At 41.6% G+C, this 27,991-nt stretch overlaps 1 protein-coding gene across 1 annotated transcript in view; it reads right to left on the minus strand.

Moving 5' to 3' along the window:
- Positions 1-27,991, minus strand: part of PLXDC1 (plexin domain containing 1) — a 76,045-nt gene that overhangs the window by 31,798 nt on the left and 16,256 nt on the right. Inside the window, exon 3 of the mRNA XM_029283007.1 lies at positions 17,525-17,688. Within this exon, the coding sequence (XP_029138840.1) occupies positions 17,525-17,688 (164 nt within the window). The remainder of the gene's footprint in view (positions 1-17,524; positions 17,689-27,991) is intronic.

A 27,991-nucleotide genomic window follows, 5' to 3' on the forward strand; every position in this document is an offset into this window, starting at 1 on the left:
CACTCTTCCTAGGAAATTCTACTTCCCAGAGCTATTAAGCTAATTCGTCTCCAGACCTTAGTTTCTTTCAGCCAACCCTGCAGAAATTAATTGGCAATTATTCTGGATTCATGCATTAATCTTAGGCATGGTTTGTTCAATCATATTTCATTGAATAAACTGCAATTGGTTGCACTCACACAACACATTCAAGGTTATATCAAGGAAAATCAAGGTTATAGCAAATCTGACTATTAAAAGATAGATGGAAAGGAGGCAAGTAGTCCACAGGGTGGAACAGAAAGAAAAAATAAGTGCAAAAGGATTTTAACTTTATTTATTTATTATTACACAACTTTCACACACATGGTTAATTCTTAAAATTAGAGCAGTTGCTGCAGTTCTTTTAGTAATAGTTTCCTATTTGCTTGGACTAATGTTCCTTCTCTGAATGCCTTCTTGAATTTCTTATGAGCATGCTTAAGGAGTTCATTCCAGTTTGTGGAGAGAAGCCTGATGCTATCAGACCATACATCTCTTATCCCACTGCTTTGGGTACTGGCTCTCTGTCATTTTGCCATGAAATGTGTTCTGCAGCATCCATCGGCAATCTTTTTATTATTATTCCTTTATTAGCAGTTCACCTATTCAGAGCTGATTTTCAAATATGAACTGGAACACGGTAGCATAAATGAAGCCCAAGATTATGTCAGGACTATATTTTCATCTTCAAAATCTCTTTTGAGAGAAGCTCTTCAGAACTAGCAGCATTTGTGATGTGAACCATCAAAAGTGTATTTGTTCCACAGTTGTCACCCATGCTGGTCTATTTTCTCATTTCAGGATTCACATGTTAAGGAGCTTCCAAATGTGTTCTCAATAAAGTGAGGGAAAACAAATGAAAAGAGCAAATGCTGGGACTGGGTGGACTTGGCTGCTTCTACATCTCGGATTGTGCTCCATCATGACCTCATTACTGGATCTTTATTATGTCCCAATCCACCACCTTTATTTAGTTACAGCAAAGAGAAGAGAAACAAAACAAGCTGAGGAGAGGGAGAAGGAAGGAAATCTGAGTAAGGTTTTGTAATCTAATTGTTTTGCTAAATATTTTGGCTACCTTTTTTACAGAGGTATACCTAACTAGAATCCTCTAGAAAAGGGTAGAAGATAGAGGAGCCAGATAGACTTAGCTTTGATAAGAAGGAGGGAAAATGCTTGAGGCCCCACTCAAAATATAGTTCAATATTTGAAAGGATCTATGTATGATGTAAGTTGGGCTAAGATTATTAATTAATTAATTAATTAATTAATTAATTAGTCATTCATTTAATATTAATTCATTTAGTTCATATGGCTGCTAAATCATCAAGAGACTTTGCAGGTAAGAGATTCTGAAGCAAAACATCACAGTATGTAAATTGATAAAATATATAATGTGTCAGGAACAAACCACAAATTACCTATATTTATAGTGGGTTGATCAAACATCTTTGCTCAATACCTGGGGGAAGAATTTAGCCCTCAGAACTTTCTTAAAGGTTGGTAGGTCAAGGCCAGCTGAATCTCAGGGGTTTGAGGGAAATGTTTCATAGAGCAGATACTGGAAAAGAGAAGACATATCTCTTGGATCCCATCTGATGATCCTGTTGAATTGATGAGATGTGGAGTAGGCCAACCACATATCTGCTTCATGTTTGCATAACCAAACTGGCCAAGTCAGTTGCTCCACAGAGTAGCCAATTCACCCTTATGGAGCAATATACAACCATAGTTGATTCAAATTAAAAAAAAAAAACTTCCTAGCTATTGAAAAAGAAACTGGGAAACTGTCACAACATTGGATTTTTGTGAATAAAAATAGGTGATCAAGTGCCAGTTCAGGTAAAGTTGGGGAATGTACTGACTCTCATACTATCCTGCCCTTTACCATATTTACATATGTTGTCATAAACCTGAATATATTACTTGCAGTGAGATTTTGGCAATAGGAATGTAGCTATGCCTTCATATGCCCCCCAAATGTCTATTGATTTTCTATTATAGTAAACAAATAACCACACAAAAACAATATACTCAACAGACATATAAAGAAAAATGTTATCTTAAAAGAAAAAAGGAAAGAAAAAGTGTTAATTCACTTTAAATAGCAGTTGGCATTGAATAAAATTAGTTATATAGAATTTGGTTAATTTCTGAAAAATAGCTGGATATTGAACTAAATTAAAATATTTTTAGCTTCTCTGGCATTTTTTTTTTTGGTTAAAATAGCCAGAAGCTAGATGAGATGACTATCCCTATTCAGCAGTTGGACAGGAATATGTGAACCACTGTTTCTATTTCATTATTTTGCAAAACCAGGTACACTGAGAGAAAAGTATGTTACTTTGTCAAGTAACATACTTTAAAGAGTTGACTGCAATAAAAAAAATATCAATATGTATGGGAATCAGATAGGGGGATAGATTTTGCAAAACAGTTCAGCATTTGCTCAGCTCATGCAATAATCAAAAAATGACACATTAACACATCCATAGATGAGCCTCCTCCAAGTATAATACTATTTTTCAATACTGACTGCAGCATGCAAGTAATAGCATATGAAAGATTTGAAAAATCATGGTTGAGAATGAGGAATATTTCAGAACTCAGTTTGAGGATGAGATGAGACCCAGGTTCTTCCCAAGAATTGATAATGAGGACGTTGTCACTTCTACACCCAAGCTGTAATGTACTCCCCCCTCCCTCCCCTACTTTTTTTTCTTCCTTCCTCTCCACGGAGATATTCATGGCCTCTTCTAAGTCATCCATTACAAAGTTTTGGAAAGCAGCCTTGTTCTACTTGGCTCAGTTCATCTGAAGATTCTGACATGCTGTCTCCCCATCATCTCAGCATAAGCTGCTAAATTTGGCTCTGACCCTCAGAGATCAGTTAAGGTCTTGTGGTATTCTTTGCCTGCAGTGCAGATTCTCTCATACTACTTCTAACTTCCAATCAGGGTCAACTGAAAGGTACTTTTGTTGTTAAATGTTTTTCCTAACAAGAATCTAGTTGTGAGACAAATTCCCTAAATTTTGGAATCTATTCCTGGAGGGGAAAAAAACAGCAGGCATGTATCAGATGTTTTAAAAGCATAAAGATATTTATTTTAAAAGTATTGCTTACATTCATGCCCTTCCACATGTCTGTGGAGCTTAAGTGGTATGTTTAAGATTATTTTGTATTTTGTCCTCACAACGAGCTCAAATTCACGTAGACAGCTCTATGGCTAAGTTGGGAGAACCTGCCTAATTCCATCTCAACACTCTAACCTTCATCTGCATCATAGACTGAATTTATGCATCATTGTTAAACTGTCTTGGTTAAATCATACTCAGAAGTATCACACAACACAAAAAGCCATCATTCACAATACAAACCACAATTGTTGGGTTCACACAGTACACTATGCCATAAACAAGAAAAATACCTAATGGCTTAATTTAGTGTATGAATCCAGCCACAGTGAATTCAATTTGAGTGCTGTCTAATTCCCAAATTACAATATAATAGCAAAATATAAAAATTAAATATCACCACATACAAGATAAAGATGGAAATGTGCTCTCTAGACCAAGGCCTGAGAAGACTGTCAGCTTTTAAGTCCTCCTTAATTAGGATGAAATGTCATGAGGGGACACCATTCCAGAAGTCAAGTGCCATGACAGAGAATGTGTGCTTCATGGATCACATAATATGGCATGAATCAAAGTGACCCGCGAGCACTCACTCTGCTGGCCCATATCAGCTGGCAAAAAACTTGGCAGGGGGTAATTTCTCAAATAATTTCCCCCTATGCCCTGTAAAGATTTATAGTAGTCAAAGCATTATAGTTTTTTTATTATAGTCAAAATATTCTTAAAGACTCATCTCATCCTGGACATTCTTTTATTTGAACTATTACCATCTGGTAGATGGTACAGGATAATAAAAACAAAGACAAATAGGCTGAAAAATATCCCAGAGCTGTAACCATATTAAATACTACTGTATAGAGCAACATTGAAGAGCAATATTAGGGGCAGGACAATAGAATGTGAAGGATGTGTGTATATAATATATGTTTTTATTTGTGGTTTTTACTTGTGTGTAGTGTGCTCTGTGGAAGCACTTAATTTCATTATGAGTTACACAATGGCAATAAAGTATTCTATTCTATTCTATTCTATTCTATTCTATTCTATTCTATTCTATTCTATTCTATTCCATTCCATTCCAGTAACTAGATAATCCATGACCCACTGGGTCTTCAGAAATATTTCCTTACCTAAACAGAGAAAAACAGAATTATTAAGAACAAAAAAGCAGTGAGAGCAGAATGATTTTTGACTTCCTGCCAAATTGACCTCAGATAAAGCTCTCTGGTGACTGAGGGCAGGTCTACCAGGCCTCCAGAAGGCTAGGTTGGGACCATGAGCTTTGATGACCAAAAGAAGGGCTAATCAATCCAATCTCAGGAGGTCTAGGGTGGGTTGATCTAGGAAAGCTCCAGACAGCAATGAGGTGGCATAGGAACGCAGCAACACTGAAGCAGCGACACATTTGCCAAATTTCAATTCCATATGAGTCATAGATACCAGATTTGGATGTTAACACCACTTGGTCTGAGCAGGAGCTATGAACTTAAGGAAATCTCTTAATTGGGGAAGAGATGGAAAACTCCCAGATCTAGATGACCCTAATATTCACAGCCACTTATCTTGATAAGATTAAATCAAAACTGATTCCTTTCCATGCAGGTCTGCACAGCCTTCAGGCATTGGGGTACTTTGGCCAATTTGGGATCAAAAGATACAATTGGCTATCATCAGCATACTAATAATACCAAACTTAAAACTGGCAGATAATTTCTGTTAAGTCCTGGGAATAATGGCGCTTGAGACGAATCATCTCCAACAAGTCTTTATTGTTTGCTCCACTCTACGAACAACGACAAGCCCAGAGGCGCGCAAGCCTGTATATATACTCTCCGATCCCCGGGCAATTCCCACCAGTCACAAGGCAGTCCTTTCCCGCCTTGCGCATGCACGCAAGGCCGGCGCCGGTCAGTCTGGTCCCGGGCAGCTTTTGCAAATGCCCGGGACTCTTGCAACTTCCCGCGCCTGCTTCTGCAGGCACGGGACACAACACCCCTCCCCCCTAGACAAAACAATGCTGTGCCCGACATGGACGCCACCTTTGGTAGAAGGGTGTGAAGGAGCCGCAGTAACATGGTGAATCATGTTGTCTAGTAGAAACTCCTTCAGTCGACCCAGGCAACTCGTAGCGATGTAGCCTTTATTCCCGCACGCTTCTGGCGTCCACCGTGTCCGATGCAATGAAGCTCAGCTGGGCCCTTGTCCTGACGATCCTTGGACCTCTTCCCAGCTGCTTGGTAACGCTTGTCCACCTTCGTGTGGATGGTTGCAGTCACTGGAGCGCTTCGAGTGCGCCGCAGAATCTTGGCCACTCCACTTCCAGATCTCTCAGTTGATTCCCCAGCTCGCTGATCTCTCTGTTGAAATGTGTGTCTCCAAGCCCTGATTGAGGATCAGGGTCGTCTTCTGTAGCCGCACACACCCTCCAGCGATTTCGTACTGGCAGGATAACGCTGACTTCCACGCCGTTTGAGGATCAGGGTCGTTTTCTGCAGCCGCACGCACCCTCCAGCGATTTCCGTACTGGCAAGATAACGCTGACTTCCACGCCGTTTCTCTTCCGGACTTCTTTGGGTGAGTCTTCTAGCTTTTCTTAGCTGTCGAGACTGAATCCCACCTTCGTCGCCAGTGTTAAGTCCTGGGAATAATGGCGCTTGAGACGAATCATCTCCAACAAGTCTTTATTGTTTGCTCCACTCTACGAACAACGACAAGCCCAGAGGCGCGCAAGCCTCTATATATACTCTCCAATCCCCGGGCAATTCCCACCAGTCACAAGGCAGTCCTTTCCCGCCTTGCGCATGCACGCAAGGCCGGCGCCGGTCAGTCTGGTCCCGGGCAGCTTTTGCAAATGCCCGGGACTCTTGCAACTTCCCGCGCCTGCTTCTGCAGGCACGGGACACAACAATTTCATTCAATGGTTTCATGTAAATTTTAAAGAGGAGGGGAGAGAGCATTACCTCACACAAGAAGGGACATAGGGAGTAAACACCAACTGGGAGTAAACACCAGGAACTGACCCTGGAAAAGGAAGAGAAGCACCATAAAACAATGCCCCCAATTCCCAATCTCCACAGGCAGTCTAGAAAGATATCATGGTTGACAGCATCAAAAGCTGTTGAAAGGTCAAGGAGCACAAGGACATATGACCACCTCCATCCTCACTCCACCACAGGTCATCAGTAAGAGTAATCCTGCCTCCATGCTGAATCCCAGCCTGAAGTTGGCCTGGAATGAATCTAGATAATCCGCTTCCTCCAAGGTCTTTGGTAACTGCAGTACCATAACTTTTCAATAACTTTCCAAAAAACAAGGAAGATGGTTCTCCTTGATGTTTGGTCTTCCTTCAATGACCCTCCAGGTTTCTTTTCTTGTACTTCAAAGGTCCTAGTAAATCAAGATGCACGCCGGAATCAATGGGCAGAGAAAGAGACCACATAGGAATGATGTTTTAAATAGGGGTGTGCTGAACAGTGCCCAACCACCTCTCCATTTCAGAGGCTAAGAAATTAAGCCTCAACCAACTGCCCATCAGATCCTCAGGGAAAAAAAATCCCGAGCTGTTTCTGAAAACTTGCAGAATCCTGCTGTCATCTGGGGCAAACCAATCAAATGGACCTTATTTTCCCATTGAGTAGGGGACTCCAAAACACTGGAAGACAATTAGAGAGTGATCTGTGCATAGACTGATGTTAAGGTATTCCACTACCATATAATATCACAACTTCCCAAGCAAAAATATCAGAAAAAATATGTGGCTGCTGGAATGCATGCCATCAATGACTTGGGATAGGACCATGATTGCCAGGAGATTGTGAACTCCTAAGCTGCCCTGGACTCAGCCACCCAGTTGCAGATTAAGGTCCCTGAGCACCAAAAATCATAGGGACTCTCACAAATCCTGCCAGTGAATCCAGCAGCTCAGATGGTAGGTTACAGATAGTATCTAGAAGAACTATTTGCTGATGAGAGGGCTCAGTGTGAGCACTGGGGGCTTTGTGTTTTTGTTTTTTTTTTATGTATTTGTTTTGCTTTTTGCAATCATGATCATTGCAAGTTACCTATCTGCCATTGAGAGGGTGGTATATTGGATACTTTAATTTGGAATAAGTGTTTCTGCTAAACCTGTTCTGGGGTTGTCCATTTTCCCACCATTTTCTGCAGCTAACCTTTATCAGTAGCTTGGGACTTAAGAATGAGCAGAAGATGGCATTTATCTCTTTGCAATGAATGCTTTGAGGACTGAATTCTACAGTTCCAGTTACTGCATAGCAACTACAGTTCCTTGGAAGTTTAGCCTTCTATTCCCCACGATGCATGCAACATGCTGTGAGGAGACTATGTCACCTCCCTGTGTAGATTTTTCACTTCAGAGCCACATCTTTGCCCCATAGTGACCTGAAATGAAGCCAGTCAGCTACGAGCATAACTCAGAATGTAGGACTGCTGACTCCCAGCTATAGTGTGCAATGGCAACTCTTGGCATCACACTGTGAGAATATGCAGTGTGTGTGTTTTCTTCTACACTGATTTCAATTCATTAAAATATACTGTTCTATTTAGTAACGGTTCACACTCTCACTTTAAAGTGCATAAACAGTAGGATAGTAATCTCTGTATCATTCATAGAACTTTCCCATAGAATTACACACCTCCTTAGACATTCCATTCACCACATGAAGAGGTCTCTAAATTTTTCTCAACCTAGATTAGGAACATCTTGACTTTCTTGCCTCCTCCAAGGATCACACATTTAAAAATATCCTTTATTTGTTCCATTGGATCTCTTCTTCATTATCCAGCCCATGACAGTTGTACACATTTAACTTTATTTTGTAAGAAAAATAGAATTTAATTAAAAAGACAAAGTAAGCTCATTGGCACTGAAAAAAAGTAAATAGTGGAGTAAAACTATATGAGGCACCATAGAGACAGGAGAGGGATTTCCTGACATAAAGCAATCATGTGGCTTGTTTGGTTCTAGTTTAGAAGATGATCTTAAGGATTATAGTTTATAAACAATGACTATGTTACTATTGTGGCTTACTCATACAGTTATTGAGTTGGAAGGGGCCTTGGAGATCTTCAAATCCAGGGCTTTTCAACCAGTGGTACGGGCACCACCTGTGGTACATTGGAACCTGGCAGGTGGTACGTGACCATCCTAGAAAAATGGTAGCAGGGGAGGGGAATGAGCTGAACCGGTGGGAGCACCGCACAAGCCTGAGCAAGAGATGGCTGGAGCTGCAGGGCTGTCAGGGCTCAGTGGAAGCACCAGGATCAGCGCCAGGCTCCAGCTGGAGCTTGGCGCTGATCCTGGTGCTTCTGCTGAGCCCAGAAGAAGCGCCGATCAGCTGGAATGTTGCAGCATCTCCAGGGTCTTGTGATTTACATTCAGATGCTTGGCAACTGATTCATATTTATGATGATCACAGTGTCCCAGGGTCATGTGAAGTGACCAAAACCTGCTGCAACCACCCAGCAGACAGGGGGAATAAAAACCAAACAACCCCCACCCACCCCCCGCTGCAGAAATGCTCACAACAATGAAAACCTCGGACAGGAGGAAGAGCGCAGCCGGGCGGGCAGGCAGGTGTCTTGCTCGGCTGTGGCTTGGGGGGCACTTTTTTCAGTGCCATTGTAACTTCGAACAGTCACTAAACGAACTGTTGTAAGTCGAGGATTACCTGTTCTTTATCACTTTTTTTCTTTTTTTTTTTGTCATCACATTTTTGACACCTTGCTAGGCGACTGGTGGTACTTGGATATTGCCATATCCTAAAAGTGGTACAATGGGTGAAAAGGTTGAAAAGCCCTGTTCTAATCCAACCCTCTGCCCAAAACAGGAATCCTGAGATTATCACAGACAAATGACTGTCCAATCATTGCTTGAAAACCCTCTAGTGAGGAGAATCCACAACTCCAAAAAAACAGGCTGTTCTACTACTTAAGAATATCTGCCGTCATTAAATTCTTCCTAAGTTTGAGTTTGGATCTCTCATGTTAAAGCTTCCGTTCATTAAAGTCATCTTTAAGAAACAGAACCTGAAATTGCTTTAAGCAGCTCTTGGCATGTAATAACAGCAGTTGCATACAATGTGTTTATTTTTTTCAGAAATAGCTGGATGATGAAAGGTATGTGGTTTGCCTGGCCTTTCTGTTCAAATAGATACAATCTATGTGTCTCCAGTAGGAGTGCATGACCTACCACCTTTACGTGACCAAATTCTGCAAGAGCAAGTGTGCTTGAAACATGCACGAGCATTTTAACTGCATGGAACATTTTAACTGCTTTACATACAGTACAAGAGTTCCACGCATACTCACAGCTCTTCACATCAAATATATAATTCTAGACAGGTCTTATAAACAGTACTGTGTTTGCAGAATTTATTTTCATTAAGAAGATGGTTTGGAAGTGGATTAAATGCATTTATTTTAAAGCTATTATTACACTTATTTTTTAAAACTCTTGGAGAGCTAAACAATTCCCAATGTGCACACATTTTTAAAACCTTCATAACAACCCTGCGGAGCAGGCTATTTATTTGTACTTATTTATTACATCAATTTATATGGCTACCCAACTCTCTCTTGTGATTATGATAACAAACTAACCCTACAATTTCAAATGTACAGTAGAAAGTAGTAAATCATATTCACAGTCCATAACTCAGTTTCCACAAATACTAAAACACATGAAACATGCTCAGCTGACATTTTGGCCCTGTGTTCAAGGGAACATTCATATATTTAATGTTTTGCAACCCACCCACCCCCGGCAGAGTCAGGACCATGCGGGTTGGGGGAGGGGAGTGGGAGTTCCACAATAGAGAACTGCCATAACAGAAAACATACTTCCAGACTTCCTGAGTTCTAGCAGAAGCCATTGTTTAATAGATAAGACCTGGAGACAGGCACTCTATCAGATCTGGAGGGATCAGCAGAAATAGCTGAAGACAGGCAGTCCTGCAAATAAACTGTTTCTATGCCATGAAGGTTTTGTGGATGATAGCTTGGCACCTTGAAACCTTTTGGGAGCCAGCTCAGCTCATGAAGTAGCGGTCTGACATGATGCTAAAACACCTGCAACTTCCTATACTGCTGTGTTCTGAATCAACTGCAGATTCCAAATTGCCTTTAAGAGCTGTCCTATATAGAGGGGCTGTAGTTATAGCCCAGCAGGCAGTATCCTAGTCTATCTGGGAGGTAAGAATGCATGAGTGACTTCATGAGGAGCACCTCCAGACCCAAGAATTGGAGCAACTGGCACATGAGATGGATCTGTGCAAAAACCCTGTTGGCCCTGCTGCCACCTTCTCCTTGAACCAGAGCCCTAGGTTCAGGAGGATCTTCGAATTCTGGCTGAGGAGAGTATTACTCCATTGAGTACTAAAGATGGAAAGTCATTGGATTCAGAGGTCACTTACTTACTTAGGTTGAATTGAAGCCTGTTCTTTCCCATCTAGACCCTCACAGCCTCCAGACTCCAAGAAGGAACCTTGATAGTATCACTTGGTTCACATGGGTTAGGAATTTACAACTGAATATCATCAGTGTACATCAGCTTCCTTTAGATGATTAAAAGGTATGGGGAGAAGTATGCAGCCCTGAAATAATACTACAGAGCAGAGGCCTGGGGCTGGAACTCTGCTTCCTTCCCTCTCAAAGCTAACTGGAAACCAGCCCAGGTGGAAAAAAGAAAAAACACTGCAACACCAACCCCCTCATTCTTAACCCCCCATAGAGAAGCTACAGACAGACACCATGACTGATGGTATTGAAAGCTGCTAAGAGATCAAGGAGAGCCAGAATGGATAGACCACATATTCCTATTCCTACTCCCAGGGCTTTTTTTCTCATAGAACGTCCAGATCGGAGTTCCGGTACCTTTTTTGGATGGAACCTTGTAGGGTAGGCAAGGCAGGTTGTATGACGTGTGTGAGTTCCGGCACCTTTTTTTTTTTTTTTTTTTTACAAAACAAGCACTGCCTACTCCCGCCAGAGGTCTTCCATAATGCAGTCAATGCTGCTTCAGTACTGTCAAGGCCCAAAACTGCCTGAAATGGGTCCAAATAATCTGCTTCCTTAAGTACAGTAGACCCCATCCCTACAAGGGTCAATTCACCACCATTTGGACCTAGCTGTATGTCATTTCTTAGGGAGCTTTAGCTGACCAGGAGGAACAAGGACTAATATACTGGTGGCTGAGTTCACAGCCTTCAGGATCCTATCAGGACTAGCAAGTAGAGACTCTTTTTAAGTAACCAAATCAGACACTGCTGTGTTTGATCAACTCCACAGGGCCTGCACATCTCTCATATGGATATTAGGGTTAAGCTTTTAAAAAGGATGTGGGAGAAGCAGACTAGTGCTCCAGGGAGAGAGAGAAAGTGATATTATTTAGTGGTATTGAATTAGTCTTTTTAGGAAAACAAATACCTGAACCCTACACATGGAGTGGTCCCATTCAAAACAGAGTTCACTATTTGACATGATTTGATTTGATATGATCATACAGGGTGAAACTAAAACTGTTGCAGAAGCAGGCTCGGGATGCTGCAGGAGTCCCGGGCATTGCAAAAGCTGCCTGGGACCAGACTGAGCGCCGCCAGCCTTGCGTGCATGCGCAAGGCGGGAAAAGAGTGCCTGCTATTGGTTATGGTTGCCCGGGGATCTGGGAGTATAAAAGGAGGCCTGCGTGCCTCTGCTCTTGTTGGTTGGTAGTTGTGACTGAGAGAGAATAAAGATTTGTTCTGTAACATGACTTGCCTCCTTTGCTATTTATCTACGGACTTAACTCTGGCGATGAGGGTGGGATGCAGTCTAGTTAGCTAGGGAAGCTTAAAGACTCACCCAAAAGAAGTCCGGAAGAGGGACGACGGCGTTGAAGTCAGTGTCTATCCTGCCAGTACAGCGTCGCTGGAGGGTGAGTGCGGCTGAAGAAAACCCTGTCCCTTGATAATGGCAAAAATCGGTCGCTTATCTGAATTTGATGTCTCTCACCCGGAAAAATGGGAATCTTACGTTGCAAGGGTGGAGACTTATTTCCGAGTGAATCAGATAAGGGAAGATGGATTAAAGGCTGCCACAATGTTGTGCATTTGTAGGCAAGACGCCTTTGAGATCGCTGAGAATCTGGTCGCCCCGGCCTCGCTAGAAGCTGTTTCGTACTCTGATCTCAAGAAACTTTTGAAAGAACATTTTCAGCCAAAGCAATCTGTCATTGTGTGGAGGCACACGGTTGAACTGAGAGATCAGCGAGCTGGGGAATCAGCAAAAGATTTTATTGCAGCTTTGAGAAGAGCAGCTAAACCGTGCGAGTTCAAGAATTTAGAAGAAAGGCTGCGCGGCCGTTTTGTATGCGGACTGAGGAACAGAGACTTACAGCAGAAGCTGTTTGCTAAGGAAGATGTCTCTTTCCAAGATGCTCTGCGAAAGGTTACAACAGAGGAAGCTGCAGGCGGAGCGGTAAAGAATCTGCGGCCCACTCGAAGCGCTCCAGAGACTGCAACCGTCCACAAGGAGGATGTGCGGGAGGACTCGGAAGAGGATCCTGAAGATGAAGTGGACAAGCTTTATCAAGCATCCGGGAGGAGGCCGAAGGATCGTCCAGACAAGGGCCCAGCTGAGCTTTGATGCTTCGGGTGAGGAGGTCGCCACAAGCAGGCAGAATGCCGGTTCCATTCCGCCATCTGCAGAGTGTGCGGCAAGAAAGGCCACATTGCAGCTGTCTGTCTGAGTCGGCAGAAGGTACAACCGAAGGAAGAATTGAATCTGAAAAGTACCAGGGTCCCCAGCCAAAACAGGGTGGGTTTCTGTGCAACACGCAGAAATATATTAAGGATAGGCACACACAAACCCCTTAAGAAGAAATTGTCCCTCAAAGTAAGGTTGCAAGGGGTTCCATTGTCTATGGAACTGGACATGGGGTCTGCCCTCTCCATAATTTCCCTCAACACATTCCAAAAAATCTGCAGCAGCAGCAGTGGCCAGCGAACTACGCTCAGGCCTTCTAATGTAATCCTTACTGACTTTCAAAATTCCAAGGTGTGCGTTAAGGGGGAGGCCACTCTTAAGGTACAGTATAAGGATTTTGAAGGTCCCTTGGATGTGTTGGTTGTTGGGGGTGAATGCACGAGTCTGATTGGACTCGATTGGTTTGAGGCCTTAGGAATCCAGGTAACAGGGCTGCACAATTTGCAAATGGAGACCATAGCAGAAGTCTGCAAGGAGTTTGCAGATGTGTTCAGCTCTGAGCTCGGATCCTACAAGGGATCTCCAGTTTCACTAAAGCTAGATCCAGCTGTACAGCCCATGAGGGTTAAACCTAGGAGAGTACCATTTGCTCTTAAGAGTAAGATTGATGCTGAACTGGACAAGTTGCTCCAGCAAGGCATATTAGAGCCTGTAGACTCTAGCCCGTGGGAAACCCCCATTGTCATGCCTTTAAAGGCAAATGGGGACATTCGTATATGTGCAGACTACAAGTGCACACTTAACAAGGCCCTACAGCAACATGCATATCCAGTACCTGTAGTGAGCCACATTTTGGCTTCCCTTAAAGAGGGAAAGATTTTTGCAAAGCTAGACCTGGCTCAAGCTTATCAACAGTTGCCTGTTGATGATGCAGCAGCAGAGGCTCATACAATTGTGACCCATAGAGGGGCTTTCAAGGTGAAGAGGTTGCAGTTTGGGGTGAATGTAGCCCCTGGCATTTTTCAGAGTGTCATGGAAAACACCCTGAGGGGTATTCCTGGTGTGTGTCCTTATTTTGATGACGTCCTCATTGCGGGGAATTCACCTCAACCTTTTGCAGAGAGGTTAAGGGCTGTTTTGCTTCGTTTCCGAAGAGCAGGCCTTAAGTTGAAAAAGGACAAGTGTAAGATTGGTGTCCATTCTACTGATTTCCTGGGGTTCGGGATAGATGCTCAGGGCATCCACCCTTCTGATGCTAAGCTCAAAGCTATTCAGCAGGCCCCTAGCCCTAAGTCTAAGGGTGAATTACAAGCCTTTTTGGGCTTATTGAATTTCTATCATGCTTTTCTGCCTCATAAAGCTGCTATAGCTGAACCCTTACACAGACTTTTAGACAAACATACCTGTTGGCAGTGGACCAAAGTCCATGAAGCCAGTTTCAATGAGGTTAAGGCCTTGCTTACATCCAATGCGGTGTTAGCTCACTTTAATGAGAAGTTACCAGTGTGCCTTGCTTGTGATGCTTCTCCCTATGGTGTGGGAGCTGTGCTTAGCCATCTGACAGCTGATGGGACTCAGGTCCCTGTGGCATATTATTCTAGGACATTGTCTGCTGGTGAGCGCAACTATGCTCAAATTGACAAGGAAGCTTTGGCTATTGTGGCTGGAATTAAAAAATTCCATGATTTTATTTATGGCCGCCATTTTACGGTCTTTACTGACCACAAGCCTTTGCTGGGGTTGTTTACCATGTCCAAACAGACCCCACACATCCTTTCCCCTCGAATGCTGCGATGGTCCATTTTTTTGTCAGCTTATGATTACACACTAGTTCACAAACCTGGAAAGGAAATGGGTCATGCTGATGGCCTAAGTAGACTGCCCTTGCCTGCTGTGGAGCCTGCTCCTGCTCCTGCCGTTCATATCCTGTCCATCCAGGATTTGCTGGAGTCTCCCCTAGGGATGTGGCTGCTGAAACTGCCACTGATTACACGCTTAAATGCGTGCTAACATGGGTGCTGTCAGGATGGCCTGACAGGTGCCCAGAGGAGGATTTCCAACGCTTCTGGGTCAAGAGGCACGAGTTGTCCACGTTCAATGGCTGCCTCCTCTGGGGTTCTAGAGTTGTGATTCCAGCCTCATTGAGGTCTAGAATCTTAGTTTGTTTACATGAGGGTCACCCTGGGATTGTCAGGATGAAAGCGCTTATGCGCAGCCATTTGTGGTGGCCTGGCATCGATAAGGCCATTGAGGCCCAGGTACATGGGTATCACGTGTGTCAGCAGTCCAGGCCGGAAATGCCTCAGGCCCCTGTTCATAGGTGGGAGGAAACACACACCCTGTGGTCTAGAATACATATAGATTACGCTGGGCCCTTTCAGGGGCAGTTCTTCCTGGTTGTTGTGGATAGCCATTCTAAGTGGCTGGAAGTTGTTTCTGTGTCATCCACTACTACTGCCAAGACCATCCAGGTGTTGAGAAGTATTTTTGCTACCCATGGTCTTCCAGATGTCTTGGTTTCGGATAATGGTCCCCAATTTATTTCTGCTGAGTTTCAGGTTTTCTTACAAGCCAACATGATTCGCCACGCAACTTCAGCTCCATTTCACCCTTCCACCAACGGTCTGGCTGAACGGATGGTCCGCATCGCCAAGGATGCTCTCAAGAAACTGACTTATGGCAACTGGCATCACAGGTTGGCTGACTTTCTTCTAGCCCATCGTACTACTCCTTGCACTGCCACAGGTAAGAGCCCGGCTGAACTCCGTTGGGGTCGCCGGCTTGTGACTAAACTTGACAGGTTACATCTGGAGCAAGTAGCTTCACAGGTGTCCCATCCACGTGCACCACGGATCCTTCACGTGGGTAATCCAGTCTGGACCAGGAATTACGGGCCTGGACACCTCTGGGTCCCTGCAGTGGTCTGCAAGGTCTCAGAGCCTTTGCCCTATGAAGTGTCTTTGGATGACGGTCGTGTACTTCGCTGCCATATTGATCAGCTGCGTGCGAGGCTGGACTCTTCTCTTCTCCCTCCTCGGCCTCCTCTGGAGGGAGGAGGAGGGGGGGAGTGCATTCTGGGGATCAGTATCAACAGCCGCCACTGGCTGTTGAGGACACCATGGGTACTCAACCCCCAAGTTCAGCAAGTGCTCCAAATAGGGATTCATGGGGCAGGGGGCAAACATACACCCCCACACTCACTCCAGCCTGGGAGTCACACCGGAGGTATCCCCACTATCCACAACTCAACAACAATACTCCAGACAGGGAGACTGACCGGGAGCATCCTCATAACTCACAGCATACAAGAGAGCTTGGGGACTTGCCTCTTTCAGCAATGGCTCACAGAAGGAAGTCCACACACATTAGGGCTAACAGGGAGGTATCTCCGAACCCTATCACTACAGAAAGGAGCCAGGGAAATTACACCCCTTCAGGGAACAAGGAGATGAGTTCAGAGGGCTCAGCCAGCTCACTAACAGGCAGATCGACCAGGTACGGGGAACAGCAAAGTCCTGGCCTCCTGAGCCTGGGAGGTGAGCAGGGAGGTCAGGCAGTAGTCATAGGGCAGCCTGAGATAAGTGGGCAGCCGCATTTTAATTCACCTAGTGTGGAAAGCAATGGAGGGGACCATTTAATCTCCACAGGTTCGAGAAGGTCGCTACGGGTAAAAGGCCTGCCAAATACCTTGCAGATTACGTGAGGTGAGCAAGGGTTAGAGGGACCTGGACAAGAGGTCCAGGTTGGTTAGTATCACAGGGAAAAAAGGAGCTTGGAGTTCATTTATTCTCAAAATGATAGCAGTACCTATGCTTTTCCACACTCTGTGCATTTGATGCAAAAGTTAGCAAACACATACTCTACAAGAGGTGGCGTACATGTTGGGCTCAGCATTGTCTTATCTAGGGGGGAGGGGTGTTGTGTCCTGAGCCTGCAGAAGCAGGCTCGGGACGCTGCAAGAGTCCCGGGCATTGCAAAAGCTGCCCGGGACCAGACTGAGCGGTGCCAGCCTTGCGCGCATGCGCAAGGAGGGAAGAGAGTGCCTGCTATTGGTTATGGTTGCCCGGGGATCTGGGAGTATAAAAGGAGGCCTGCGTGCCTCTGCTCTTGTTGGTTGGTAGTTGTGACTGAGAGAGAATAAAGATTTGTTCTGTAACATGACTTGCCTCCTTCGTCATTTATCTACGGACTTAACAAAAACCATCTGTTAAAAATAATCCCTGATTTTAGGTTCCTCCATATATTCCCACTTATGAACCACTGATCTCAATGCACAAAAAATAATGGAGGAAAAATGGCATTTAGATAGTATCCAATAAGAAAATGGAGAGCAAAAAAGAACATTTTATTCCCAGGTCTCTTGATTTTTACATGAGTTTGATAAATATGAGCTGAGTCAGGGAGGGATTTGTGTATATCTCTTTTTCTGTGTAACCTAGGTGTGGTTTTATAATGAGGATGAAGAACCTGTGGCTTTCCAAATACTAATGGAGACAAAATTCTATCCCCTGCAGCCATCAGTCAAAGACAATGGTGTTTAAAGTCTTCTAGCACCTAAAGGGATCCAATTTCTCCATCTCTACATCCTTTTACAAGGAAAATTTCCTTAAAGGTTTCTCTCCAATCCAAACCTCCTGAAGATGTGAATTATTTCTTACATGAGACTCACCACAATCTGGGTTTCATTGTCTGTCAGAGTGTCAATAGTCAAACTCCTTCCTGAAAAATCTTGGCTGATCTGTGTCCTTTTATTTTCAGGTGTGGTTTCCCGAGTCTTTTGCTCCCCAATTTGAGAATGTTCTCCAATGATAGCTCCAGGCCCCTGGGTCCAACCTTCAGGAAAAAAATAAAATTATGAATTATATATATAAATAAATAAATATGAACTATTTCTAAGAGTCAGAATAGAATAGTTCCAGGATGAGTCATCTATGGCCCTGAATCTCTTTTTGACTGGAATCTTCCAACATCATGTCACTAAAATTTGACAGTCCAAAGATACTAAGAGCCAAACTTGGGAGGACTTGATAGACTAAAAACTCTGCTTTGAATTATATCTAGAAATCTACTGAAGTCAATGCAATATCCACAATATAAGTGCAAGGGCCTGTAGCAACGCACTCATCAGCAGGCAGGTTGCTACTGTCTTCGTCAACTGTGATTTCCAAATAATCTTCAAAGGCTTCTCTGTTAAAGTACATTGCAGAAGTCTAGTCATCATGAGTTGCCCATCTCTTCTATTCCAGGCAGAGGTGCAGTAATGCACTGGCCAGACAAAGATAATGAATCCAGCAATAGCTGAGAGTCCGAGAGGACTCCCAAGTTGCAGATCTGCTCCTTTGGAAAGGCAACATCCACCCGAGTTAAAGTCACAATAGACAGGGAATCAGTGGTGGGATTCAAATATGTGATCAACCAGTTCTCTGCATGGATGCCGCTTCCGGAAGTCTGTTCTGGGCCTCAGCGGCCCAGGCCCAGAATGGACTTCTGGAAGTAGCATCCATGCAATTCCGGCAGGTCGTTCTGGGCCTGGGAGACCTCCTCCGGGTCACCGAGGCCCAGAACGGACTTCCGGAAGTGGCGTCCACACACTTCCACAGTGCCATTTTGGGCCTTGCAAAAAAAGATTAGGGCTTCAGCCGGTTCGCCAAACTCAACAAAAATTAGCTACTGGTTCTGCCGAACCGTTGCGAACTGGCTGAATCCCACCACTGCTGGGAGGGTTCTGAAGAAAAAGCAATTCCCTCTTAGTGCTCAACTTTAGCCTGTTTCATCTCATCCAGACCCCTGCAGCCTCCAGACACCAAGTCAAAAATTCTGCTTCCATAGCCCCTTTGGCCTAGTTTAGAGGTGTTAACAACAGCAAACAGATATCCTCTCTCAGTAGTTTCTTATATAGGTATTAAAATGGAAAGGTGGGAGTAGGTTTACCAGATATCTGAGCAAGCAAAGAGAGGGACAGACGATTGGAAAGGAGGACACACTAATTGTTAATTTACTTGGCATCCACAACAATAATTACAACAAAAAACATAATTAGGCCTACAAATATATGAAATTATTTTTCCAGCATTGGAAAGACAAGTTTCTCAATCACTAATATTTCTGAAGCTGAGAGGTATGTCCCATTTTTATGTAACTAAAATATCACTGTTTATCCATAACAAGGCAAGTTTGCAGAAAAACAATCTGAAGCAAATTGAACATTTCAGTGACCATGGGAAACTGGCACTGATTGATTCTTGCAGGAACTGCAGTTTACAAGTAGTCCTTGACATTCCACCACAATTGGGACTGAGACTTCTGTTGCTAAGCAAGGAGGTTGTTAAGTTAGTCATGCTTGATTTGATGACCTTTTTGTCACTGTTGTTAAATAAATTATTTCAGTTAAGTGAATCACATGCCTGTTAAGCAAATCCAATTTCCCCATTGATTTGACTTGTTGGAAATCATTTGGGAAAGTTGCAAATGGAGATTACATGATCTCAAGCTGGTGCAACTATCATAAATACATGCTTCTTTGCCAAGTGTCCAAATTTTGATCCCATGACAGGGGAATGCTACAACAGTTGTAAGTATGAAAATCGGTTGTAAGTCACTTTTTCAATGATGTCGTAACTTTGAATGTCACTAAACAAATGGTGTAAGTCAAGAACTACCAATAAATGAAAGAAGGATAGATTTAGTAGAAATGGAATCTTTTAGACAAAGGCTTTCATGATTGGTTCCAACAGTGAATGTACAAACTCCATTCCACGGTGTTGTGTTACAGCATTTTCCTGTCAGAGTCTAGCCAGCCTAACCTAGCCTAGCCGATCCCTTTTTATTTGTTATTACAGTCATAATTTCACCCAGGGTTTACTGAGTAGATCACAAATTTAACAAAATGATTTTAGAATGTGTTAATAAAATCATTTTACAACCACAAAATATTACAAATAATTAACATGAAATTGTCAAAATAATATGGGAAATATACAGTAGAACAGGCATTTAAAATCAATGCAACATTATTTAGGGTTGGAATATTTTTACTTCTTCACAGCAGCAAGAAATATGTATGTATGTATATGTGTTTGTGTATAATTCTGTCTGTCTGTCTGTCTGTCTGTCTGTCTGTCTGTCTGTCTGTCTGTCTGTCTATCTATCTATCTATCTATCTATTTTCAGTATATTTCTCCCAAAAAACAAGAAATCTAGGCTAATTCAGTGGATAAATCTGCTTTTGTTATCATTCAAATGCACCTATTTCAATGATTTCTATTAACTATGAGTGAGTCTGGATTTGATCCAGTAATTTAAAAAAAATACTGTGGGTAGGTTCATAATCATCAGTGGAGAAAAGGTCATAATCTTAATTCCTTATAAGTAATAATAATAATAAAGTTGGAAGGGACCTTGGAGGTCATCTAGTCCAACCCCCTGCTCAGGCAGGAAACCCTATACCATTTCAGACAAATGGCTGTCCAGTCTCTTCTTTAAAAATTTCCAGTGTTGGAACATTCACAGCTTCTGGAGGCAGGTTGTTCCACTGATTAATTGTTCTAACTGTCAGAAAATTTCTCCTTAGTTCTAGGTTGCTTCTCTCTTTGGTTAGTTTCCATCCGTTGCTTCTGTCCTGCCTTCAGGTGCTTTGGAGAATCACTTGACTCCCTCTTCTTTGTGGCAGCTCCTGAGATATTGGAACACTGCTATCATGTCACCCCTCGTCCTTCTCTTCATTAGACTAGACATACCCAATTCCAGCAACCGTTCCTTATATGTTTTAGCCTCCAGTCCCCTAATCATCTTTGTTGCTCTTCTCTGTACTCTTTCTAGAGTCTCAACATCTTTTTTACATCGTGGTGACAAAACTGGATGCAGTATTCCAAGTGTGGCCTTACCAAGGCATTGTAAAGTGGTATTAACACTTTACTTCAAGTGTTGGTGAAGTCTTCCATTTGCTACTAATATATTATTGGCCCTGCTAAATGGTTTTTGTGGTCACTGGCTTATTGGGAACGTGATTTTGTCCTGCCTTTTTTTTTATGCCAGTAACCTCTTTAAATCATCTAGGCACTAAGATGACACTGTAGTGGCAAATTTCAGAAGGGCAAATTCAATCAATACGACCAACAAGTTAAATATTTATACAAATCATGACAAATCTCGGTACTAAAAGACCTAAAGTACTGAAATAGTGTGTTTTAATACAACACCAAAATATTTTCAGAATGAGCGTTCTTCTTTTTGGTCCAATATTGTGACTATCTCTTGTTAACAGGAACTACATATGATAAACATCAGTCAGGAAATAGATTTTAGAGATAGGACCTCCTTGCAGAATGTGCAAAACAATCTGATAAGTGGGAAGTGCATCTGAGAAATAGAGATATTTTTTTTCACATTCACAGTTGACCTTAAGCAACTGATCCCAAACCTTGATGTATTAGCACAGGATCTATTTTCAAATAAACAATGTAAAATCAACACACAAATGATAAATCCTGATAGTCCCAAAGGTGCTTTTTCAGAAGGCAACTGAACAGCACCTTTGGGACAACCATGACCTGGATGACTAAGAATCTCCATAGATGATAAATCCTGATATATTTATAAATGCTGGATGATATTAATTAACAAAGAAAGCCAAGGGTAACTTTCAGCTTTATTCTGCATTCCTTGTTTGGTCTTTTCGATCGGCCCAAATTTGAATCCAGAAACATTTATATAGGGCATAACTAAACATATTTATTGCAAATAAGAGTTTACCGAAAACTATTGGCCAGCATTCCATAGCTGTCAGCCTTAGAAGACAGATTAAACTAAGAAACCCATACCATCTAGGTCACTATTATTTTCTTTTAACAGCTACAACAACAGGATCTTGGGAGTCCAGGAAAGGGCTTATCTGAAAGGTTTTCTCAAGTTATTCTTTTATCTGATTATTTCCTTGATAGGAAATCTTTTTCCCATCTGCCAATTCTTTGTGGTAGGTGAGACTAGGAAATCAAAGTTATGAATGTTTACGCTACTTTTAGGGATAGGGTTATAGTAACAGAATCTTGCAAGTCTAAAATATGCTTCCCACTCCATGCCTTTATCTTTAAGAAAACTACAGATGGTGAAGTCTGAGACATTTTTTCAAATTACATTTCTGCTTTGGACTCAATTTTCTTTTATCTGGCTATTGCCTCGATTGAGAGTCTTCCTCCTATTCCTCAGTGTTGTTCTTACAGCTCTTTACACTGTAAACAGACAGTAGGATTCCTCCCAGGGTGCTCTGGTATGATTCAGATCCAGTAGGTAACCATTTATACAGGGCTACCAGATCTCAGGTATGAAAACATAGCTATTCAATGGGAACAGAGAGACATTGCTACTATCTGCTGTAGTGGCCATCCAGATTTTTACAGTCCAGACCTGGCAGTTCTAAACAAGGCATCTTCTAAAAGGAGAAAATCAAAGAATGTCATCCAGCCACACCATATTATTCTGGGCTTGCTTTCTGGAAAAACATGTGCCTGTATCAGTGTACATGTGGCCAGCTTCCCTCACAAAAGCTCCATTTAGTCTTGGCTTACATGAATGGCCTAGGAAGCCAGATGTTTTCCAAGGATGTTTGGTATAATAAACACTGGGCTAGCGGAGATGATGGAAATCGGCCTTGGGCATATACTTTCCTGTTTGGGGTGGCTTATTTATTTATTTATGTCTTATAGAGAGAACACAAAGCATCTTGATGAGAATGAAATCAACATGTGCAACTCAAAATCTCTAGGGACATGTTGATTTTAAATAGCAAAGGTTTTAGGAGTAAAACATGTAATTTTAGTAAGCCAAATGACAGATTGGAGAGGCTGACATTTGACTTACATAAAACTGGTGCAGGGATTTCAAAATGACCTAACATGAATATAATTTCCATGTTGAACTGAAATCCAGTTTAATGCTGTCTCTGTTACTCTGAAAGCAGAGTTTTGTTTTTTTTAAATATAATTTTATTAAACACAAGAATAAGACTAATACAAACTAATATAGAGGAAAAAAGAAAAGAGAAAGGGGTCAAATGAAAGAAAAAACTAAAAGTATAAAAAAAGAAAGCAGAAAAATAGAAAAGAAAGAAAAGAGATACAAAGAAATTGCTTCCAATCTTCTTTAGAAGCAGTTTCTGCATAAGTACAGTAATTATAAATGGACCTCTGTCTCTAAAATTACATTATGATTCTCTTCTTTCTGTAATATACCTCATCTAATCCTCAAAACTATAACTCATACATTATTATTTTTCTTTTTTTATGGCAAAAGACCCATAAGGGATTTTTGGTCACCAATCAACATACATTTTTCCCCCCTCTGGAAATAGAGTTTTTAGAGCAAATTATTATGGATCCCAAATTGTTGGTGATAGCAATTCTCCATGCGCATTTGTAAAAATACATCTGAAATGTATTAAACAAAAGTAAAAGTTTAAATCTAATATACATATATCAATACATATTATTTTTATCAACCGAAGTTAATCCACTCGTAGGTGATGATGCTACAAAAAGAGCATAGAGCTTTTTTCACACCAAGAGATACAGAAATTCTCAATGAAATAATAGAGGCCACAATACAATAAATGGTGAAACCAGGTAGGGGGATCAACAATAGGGAAAGTGGTGGTGATGATGGCATGTTGTCTTGGAAGAGCACCAGGGAAGGAGCACCATAGGCTTTGGGGAACAAGGGAATTCATGTGGCCTTGGCTCCCAAGTTGTGTACCCTCTACTCCATAGGGATGCCTTAAGAAGCACTTTCTCAGAATCTCTTGTGATAAGGACAGTTGACAGCATAGGAGTCACACCATGCTATATACAAAGTAGATACTTAGCCCAAGGGTCACAATACTAAATTCTTTTCATACAGTGATCTAAAGGCCTTTTTCATTAGAATGTCCCCCGGACATATATCTCACTGATAGATGGCAATGATGGTAGTGGGGGAGGCAGGGAAATTGAGAGAGCAGACTTCAACCGTGACTCTCGCTGTCACATAACCTTAATAGGAGATTAGGAGTGCAGCTCACCCATGCGTCTTCCCCAGGCACAGACCCCCCCCCCATTTTCTTCTCAGCTTAGAATGGAAAGTATGATGAAAGACAAATGGGTGGGCGTTTTCATGTTCCATTTATAAACCATTGTTTGTAAATCTAGATTTTCCTTTTCTGTACAATTCTGTTCTGTTATTTTGAATTTTACTGAAAATAAATTGCTTTCACATTTTGACACTGTAAGATATGATGAGAACCAGTGTACTCAGCATCCATAATGAAATCATTGAATTGCAACAGTACATTCAGTACATTTTTGTCAGTCTATTGTGATCAGCTACTGTCAGCTTTACAGGGTAGTCCAGTCAAAAGCACACTCAGGAATTCAAGCTCTGGTGTTACTGTAAGATTATATTAACAGAATCTTGCAAGTCTAAAGTACATCTCTCCCTCCTTGCCTTTACAATACAAAAACTAGGGAGGGTCCCTTGTAAGATATTTGCCATGCTCCCGCTCTTTCTGTGGCTTCAGCTTCCTCTTATCTGACTTTTGTCTAGTCTGTGATTTTTCTTCCTGTCTCCCAAGGTTATTCCCACATACCATTACAGTTACAGTCCCACTGAGCACCTGGCTGAGATTGGCAAAATGCCATCCTAATTTCCTTGTGCATGCAGTGAGAGTACTCTGCTTTTCCCTCCCCCCTTGTCCTCATAAATCCATCTAACTAATTTATTCTTTCCTCATTTATCAATATCAAACTGGGCAGAGGGCAATGCCAGGGGTAGATTTAACTAAAAGATACATGCCAGCTGCATGCGACTCATGGGCCTTAAGTTTTAAAATCCTAGCACAATTAAAAGTTGTTAAAGAGTTATTTTATCATCTTCACCCCTCCCTCTATATTTAGAGCTGGCTCAAAATACATTGGAGCTGGAAACATGTTCCTGATCCATCCAAGAGCATTTGAGGTTTTAAATTCCACAAGCTTTCTTCTTGGCCATATAAGTAAATTAAAAAATCAATTAAATAATTAAACACGTGCCCTTTCATGACACTCAGGATCTACTATCTGAGATAACTGACTGGGGAATAATGGTAGGTTTGACTCCCTCCTTAACTTTCCACGGATGAGGCAGGATAATTGTGCAATAAAAGCCTTCTTTGGAAACATTCTCAGAAAGTAGAACATAATTTCAGCCAGGGTTCTTTACTTTCAACCATTACTTTTGTACAGTTAATTAATTTTGAATTGGAATACTGTGAATAATACGAATAAATAGAACTGCGCATCCTTTATCGAAGACAGTCACCATGTGAGCAGATAACAATTCAGGATACGTTATGTAGTTTAAAATAGTTTGCATACATCAGGTATCTTTTTAAAACTTAGTTTGCTATTTGTACATGTCAGTTTTATATAGGTTAGTCTTTGGGGGAATTCTAATAATTGAATTATTTTAAAGAAATCTTTAATCATTCAGCATTTTAAAGGAAGAAGGGGGATGGCTGAAATAAATGCAGGCAGTATTATTTATTTATTTATTTATTTATTTATTTATTTATTTCCCATCTTTATTTGTATTACAAATATCTCAAGGCAGCAAACATATCCAACACACTTTCCTCCTCCTATTTTCTCAACAACAACCCTGTGGGATGGGTTGGACTGGGAGTGAGTAAACCTTTGTTTATAGTGAATGCCAAAAGTTCTCCATTAGGAGGACCTAATAGTGGATACCAAGTGGCATTAGAGATGCAGATGCCAATATAGTTCTGCATATAAATGGGAAGATTCTATGTTCCTCAATAACACCCCATGAAACAGACCAGTGTAATATCCTTATCCCCACTCATGAGCTTTCCTCCAAAAGGGTATGAGTAAACCCAGGACGTGGTTTGGTGGTGGTGGTGGTGGTGATGGTGGTGGTGGTGGTGGTGGTGGTGGTAATGGTGGTGGTAATAACAGTAATAGTGGTAGTATTGGAGGTGCTGTTGATGGTGGTGGTGGTGGTGGTGGTAGTGAAGGAGGAAGAGGAGGAGGAGGGGATGGAGAACACAGGTAGGATTTACCACAGATGCACTGGTTATGTTAATTTTTCAAAATGTAGTTGCTGCTGTTCAGCAGATAAAGGAGAAATCACATAGTGCGATATCCATCGTGTTAAAATATGAGCTTCGGGCATGCATCTTGTAAAATCTGCAACAATAAATGAAGTAAAATGTGCTAGAAAGATCGTACGCTTTGGCAGTTAATAGCTCTGCAGACGCAGGTTTCAGTTGCTTCTGTGTTTATTAGTCCAATTTTATTTTAAGAATACACACTGTTTCAAGCCTTCATTCTTTTGTTTCCGTATATTGGACTGATTTTAGAAAATAAATCCTTCCCTGCCCATCAATCTCTTTGGGAAGCAGATATCTGGACCAGCTTCCCTGTAGTCAATTTCATAATCCCTTGGTCAGTTTCATAATCTGGTAGAACATTCAGCAGTTTGATTTTCCCTGCTTATATAACTGACATGCATCTTGCTTTAGTAGATTCCTATGTGTAAAACTAATACATTTTAACTTTGAAACATATTGTACTCAGCCTCATGCATGCAATTATATATCTCCCCCCCAACCCCCGCCTGCCAAACTGTCCTAAAAGCAGAAACCGTCAGAAAAACTGGCTGATGATGTATGATTTCATCCATAAGTGAAGCAGTTGTCGCTGTGAAGTAATAATTCCAGTACAAATCCACTTCAAATAATGTATCACACTTTTTTTTTTAATCTAGAAAGATGAGGGTCAGAGACAACCCTAACCCTTTGCAACAGTTCAGGTTAAAGTTTCATTGTTCTCTTCATCTCTCTTTCCCTTGTGTATAGACTATCCAAGCAGAAACCATTATTTGGCACAGTCAGTCCATGGTTTGGCTGCTTTCCCTGTAATTTCCTGGCATGAAAATATTGAGTTGAGACACTTTATGAATCAAGCAAATACTGGAAAGGCTGTAAAAGTCCATCCTGCTGGCCAAGCATTGCTGATTTTTCCTGTTTACATGGTTTTCTAGCTGAGATTGGGGAAGAGGCCAACAGAAGTTTGGATGAGTTTAGGATATTGTAAAGTAATTTTAGGTGATTTATCTAGGAAAACTTTGTTGTATATTTAAATATGTTCAGGCTTCTTATAACGTTAATTGGTTATGTTGTTGAGACTTCCCTGCATATTCATTTCCTGAGAAAGATGATCTGGAGGAGGCTATTACACTCATGCCTTGCCTGTGGGTTTTCCAAAGAATCCCGTTGACTGCTGTGGGTAGAGAATGTGGAAGAGAATGACTGTTTGATCCAATCAACTGAGTTCTTGTTATATTATGACTCAGGGAAATGGAGACACAAACAAGTAATTTTCATATATCTTATTTGATCTTCTGCTCAAGAAGATCCAGCTAAAACTGTCTCATCAAGCAGCTATGTTAACTTCCAATAAGAACAGAACAGAACAGAACAGAACAGAACAGGTTCTTTATTGGCCAAGTGTGATTGGACACACAAGGAATTTGTCTCTGGTGCATACGTTCTCAGTGTACATACAAACAAACAATAAAGTGATATAATCATAAGATACCAATAGCAAAAGGTAATAGGAAAGATGAAAAAGATAATAGTAATACAGCCATACTACATAGGAAAGTATCATTAGGCATAAGACAGTGCTATGGGAATTAGGTATTTAGCAGAGTGATGGCATGGGGAGAAAAAAACTGTGTCTAGTTGGTTGGTATGCAATGTCCTATAGCGGTGTCCCGAGGGGAAGAGTTGAAAGAGTTTATGCCCAGGATGTGAGAGGTCTGTAGATAATTAAATGAAATTAAATTAAAATGTAATTAATTAAAAACATTTAGATTTGCGAACAACCAAAGCTAGATATGTTTTTTTAGATTTATTTATTTATTTATAATTTAATTTATACCCCGCCCTTCTCCTCATGGGACTCAGGGCGGCTAACAGCCTCATAAAAGTACAATACAAATACAATAATTAAAAGCCGAATTAAAAAGAAATATTTAAACAGGCCGATCAATTAAAATTATCCTTAAAAATCCCCTGAAACTTTAAAATCGTTAAAAATTATCCCTA

This window comes from Protobothrops mucrosquamatus, unplaced genomic scaffold, assembly GCF_001527695.2.
Source record: "Protobothrops mucrosquamatus isolate PMUCROS unplaced genomic scaffold, P.Mucros_1.0 scaffold7, whole genome shotgun sequence".
Classification (NCBI taxonomy): Eukaryota; Metazoa; Chordata; class Lepidosauria; order Squamata; family Viperidae; genus Protobothrops; species Protobothrops mucrosquamatus.